The 4,788-nt window shown below is 38.4% G+C and overlaps 1 protein-coding gene across 1 annotated transcript; it reads left to right on the forward strand.

The window, feature by feature from the left end:
* The first annotated feature begins 3,457 nt into the window (after positions 1–3,457).
* Positions 3,458–4,405, forward strand: LOC142430967 (olfactory receptor 7G2-like). The gene has a single exon (XM_075536034.1). The coding sequence runs from the start codon at positions 3,488–3,490 to the stop codon at positions 4,403–4,405; it is 918 nt and encodes a 305-aa protein (XP_075392149.1). The 5' UTR covers positions 3,458–3,487.
* The last annotated feature ends 383 nt before the right edge of the window (positions 4,406–4,788 follow it).

Genomic DNA, 4,788 nt, shown 5'->3' on the forward strand with positions numbered 1-4,788 from the left:
GCATAATTCTGACATCATACCATTCAATCATTCAGTCATATAAAGCAAGATAATTCAGTCACTCAACATCATTTTCAAAATATTGTCATCCTTAGTGCACTCTTCCCTATCAGCTCCTCAATACACCTCTCCTCTCCTCTCCTCTCCTCCCCTGTCATCCTCCTCAGGATGCCTTTTCTAATAATTGGTTCTGTAGATCTGCACAACCTGGATTTCATGTACCAAAATCATATTTTTAAAAGATCTAACAGAGAAAAGAACACTGACAGCAACAATATACAATCGAGATCATCCCGAATATGAGAAAAAATAAATTCTGAAAATATTAAAAACCACATCCAAAGAGATTTATAGTGACCGAGCATACTGTCTGTTGGTAAACTAACTACTGTTACCATCACTCACACTTAATACAATGTATGACACTGTAGTAGAATTATACTGCCCCATACCTTATATAAGTCTGTAAGGAATATTATTTCCAGCTGTCCCTTTTTTACCATCTCCCCCCAGAAATGTATTGGTTTACTGTTATTGTAGTACCTTCCAACAAGCTTCTCTATTTGTGATAATCAAGCCAAATCAATAATTATTGTATAGAAAAGGTCGTGTTCATATTATTTTGGTGACCGTTATTTCTTTGGTTTTTCCTCACTGATTTATTGATCAAAATGTATAATGGGATGTTACTTTTCTCAATATTCACCTTATTTTTCAGTTCTAATCTCATTTCAGGGGGGTCTCCAGCAAGGTAGAATAAAACTATTTAATAACTTATGTCTTAGAGGGTTGTCACACGCTTTGTCATCTCATGTAAAACTTCGTAATGTGTATTTATGAGGAAGGCCATTTTATTATGTTCAAGAAATTTATTTTGTGGGGGGTAAAACAGGATGGGAGTAAAAGAAAGCTGGCAGACAAGGACAATCACTTTTCTAACAACCACAAAGAAGTACTGTCATCAATCAAAGGCATCCCGGTGGCTTGGGGGGCGTCAAAAAGTACAAGTATGGAATAGAAGTGAAGGAATGTCTAGAGATGTTGGTGGTCTGGTTAGCATTGATGATGGTGGGAGGGTTGTGCTTAGAAGGCAAATATTTTTTAAATGATGATGGCAACAAATGTACATATGTGCTTGAAACAATGGATATATGTATGGATTGTGATAAGAGTTGTACGAGCCACCAAAAAAGGATTTGAAAAAGAGTTGTAAGAGTCCCCAATATAATAACCTTTTAATTATAATGTATATATTTTTATTTGAATGTCTAGATTTCACCCTCCGACTTCTTTTGTTGTTGAAATTTTGTTCTCACTCTTATGAAAAAGTTCCCATTACTTTCACTAATCACCACTCCTCTGATCCAGATTTCCATTTCCTGATTCCCCTGAATAGTGCTATTGGGAGCACCATGTATCAAGCCATCAAGCAGCTAGAAATTAGGATTATGTCTCTCTTGGAGGCTTTTCTAAATCTTGCAGCTCTTATGTGCACCATTTTATGATTACATTTTTTCTTTTTAAAATTGTACCTACAAATCATAGCTTGTGTTATTATGCTTCAGGTGTTTCTGTAGTACTTTAGACAAGCTATATATCATTCTAATTAATCTGTTATTTCAGGTTTTTGAAGTGAATCCAGGTAAGCAGGCAAAAAGTGGGATAATCATGCAATCTTGTGTCACGGTGGTTTAAAAGTAATATATACATAGAAAAGGGTATATTAAAACATGTATACAGAAATAGAGAAGATAATATAGAGGAACACATGAAAGAAATTAACCCATTAAAGGTAAAAGGAGTATAAGTGAAAACTAAATGAGAGAGTCATCTTTGCCTGTTAAATAATAGCTAATATATACCAAAATCTAGTGAGAGTACGGGTAAACCTGCATGCTAACACCTAACAATGGCCCTGTATCCTCTCAAGTCCACTGGAAAGAAGAGTCAAAATATTATCCTCACACCCTCATGTGAATAAAGTCATAAATAGAAAATGTATGCAATGAAACCTGTTAGGAAGAGATTGGGGAGTCTGACATGGGATCCATAGAAGGGAGTGACACTTGTAAATTCAATTATCAGCTTCAGAATTGATTGCAAAGAATAGCTTGGAATATGTCCAATGTAGAAAAACAAATATTAAACTTTAAGGGATATTCCAAAATCTTAGAGAGGAATAACTATGTTTCCATTTGACTACATGTACATTCCTATACAGAAACGATATTTTTGCACCTAAAGTAAGAAACAGGCTTCCTAGAATTCTTGGGAAGATAGAGTTGCCTTCAGGTGTACTTTTAAAATGAAAGACTAGAATGAAATTAGACATAATGTGTTCACATATAGAAGGTACATAACATGTAGGTGACGAGAAACAGGCAAAAACAGGTAAATGGTATGCAGCTGGCTTTACAGAATCGGGAAATCAGTGATGACTAATTTCACATTTTGAAGTCTTTCCTTTAAGGATTTGCACTGTCATAGAAGCAGTATTAAAGTGTTGGATTAATGAGGAGCTCTGGATATTTATCCCCAAGAGATATGATACATCAGTTGGTGTTCCTGTGACCCCCTCAATCAACAGTCCTCTCCCAATAGAGAAGCAGTACCCCTGAGGCTTGAAAAGCTGGTCCTCATGCCCATGACCCCTGTGCCTCACTCAGTTCCTCAACATTTGCTCAGGGTAAATCTTCTAGAACCAGACAAAATGTCAAGGCTTATTTCTCAGTGATGCCAACCAGGTATTCTAATTTCCTAGTACTATTTGGGAATAAGGACAGACATTTCACCACAATTTTGTCTATGAGAATCTGTGAAGAGAGTGTGTGTTTGAAATGATTTGAAACACGCCTGCCACAAATGCCTATCGTCCAAGTTTTGTTAGAGTTCCCCACATTTTTGCAATAAAACCGGGAACTCGTGTCTACATTATCCATTCATTTTACATTATGTTTCAAAGAAAAACTCATTTCCTCCTAAACAGAGATCTGCTTTCTCTCGTTGAGACTGCTGTAAAAGTGTCTGATATTTGCTTCCATTCTGGGGACAGGGAAAGATCAAAATGATCATTTCACTGGATGTTCATATCCCTGATTCTTGAACAAATTTTTATTTGCTCTGCTGTCTGGCATTCATCACTGGAGAAAGCTGGAGCCTAAGACAACTCATCGGGTCTGTATGATTCTCTTTAGGCAAATGTTTCATGGCCTTAAGAGCACAGAGAATGTAATTGGAGACTGGGAAAGTCGAACACCTCCTCATCTCTGCTTAAAGAAGCGTTTACACTGAGCTGTAGCAGCTTCAGACTTTTAAAAAAAACAATCCAGTAATATGTCTACAAAGAATTGCTCCTCTATATTTCTCTGAAATTCCTGTCTTTCCTTTACCTCAGATGTGTTCTCTCTGAGCTATTGGTACTATGTTCTAGGCATAACATATGTAATTGCTTTGTGACTTCATATTTTCCACGAGACATATCATCAACATGAAATCCAGAAACCAAACAAGTGTTTCAGAATTTCTTCTCCTGGCACTGACAGAAGATCTGGAAATGTTGCCCACCCTCTTTAGCATGTTTCAGTCGATATACCTGGTCACTGTCCTGGGAAACCTGCTCATCATTTTGGCTGTCAGCTCTGACCCTCACCTCCACACACCCATGTACTTCTTTCTTGCCAATCTCTCCTTTACTGACATCTGCTTCAGCACAACCACCATCCCAAAGATGCTGGTGAACCTCCAAGCACAGAACCAGAGCATCACTTTTGCTGGATGCCTTGCTCAGGCCTGCTGTGTCCTGTTTTTTGCTACTGGGGAAAGTAATCTCCTTTCAATAATGGCCTATGACCGATATGTGGCCATTTGCCACCCACTGAGGTACACAACTATTATGAACCCACATCTTTGTTGCTTACTGGTGCTATTTTCCTGGCTGAATAGCTTGGCGAATGCACTGCTCCACAGTCTGATGTTGTTGCATTTGTCCTTCTGCACAAACTTGGAAATCCCTTACTTCTTCTGTGAAGTGGTTCAAGTCGTCAAGGTGGCCTGCTCTGACACACTCATCAATAACATCGTCTTATATACTGCAGTCAGTATACTGGGTGCTGTTCCTTTCTGTGGAATACTTTTCTCTTATACAAAAATTGTCTCCTCTGTTTTGAAAATGCCATCAGGAGGTGGGAAGTATAAAGCTTTTTCTACCTGCGGATCTCACCTTTCTGTCGTTTCCTTGTTCTACGGGACAGGTTTTGGTGCGTATATTAGTTCTACATTCACATGCTCCTCTGGAGAGACTGCAGTAGCTTCCATCATGTACACCATCGTCACTCCCATGATGAATCCCTTCATCTATAGCCTGAGGAACAGGGACATGAAAAGAGCCTTGAAAAACATAATCTGAGGCATACCTGCTTTGCAGTGATTCCATTGTTAGCTCACATTTGGATTTCTAGATTGCTTCAGAGTTAAAGAGTGCACAAGACCAGACACCTGACTATTCCTCACATCACTGTGTTCTACAATGGAGAGATTGCATTCCGCTTCAAGGCAATTCAACTTGCGGTTTAAACTTGGCTATTCTCTTTGTTTACTTCTCTGCTACCTGACAAATGATTTCTACTTTGGAACCTCAACATTGCCAGTCAGATTCCACAGAGACAAATCCTACAGCAGGGATTTTTGGAGTAATGCTTTGGGGCAATATTTTTAGACTTATATGAATTGTACCCCAGATTTGGTGCTACTGAACAACAAGAATTCTCCCATTCCCCAGATTCATGGGAA

The sequence above is a fragment of the Tenrec ecaudatus genome, chromosome 1 (genome assembly GCF_050624435.1).
Source record: "Tenrec ecaudatus isolate mTenEca1 chromosome 1, mTenEca1.hap1, whole genome shotgun sequence".
Lineage (NCBI taxonomy): Eukaryota > Metazoa > Chordata > Mammalia > Afrosoricida > Tenrecidae > Tenrec > Tenrec ecaudatus.

Excerpts from the sequence above, each read along its gene's own strand:
- LOC142430967 (XM_075536034.1), top strand. The coding sequence starts at position 3,488 with ATGAAATCCAGAAACCAAACAAGTGTTTCAGAATTTCTTCTCCTGGCA.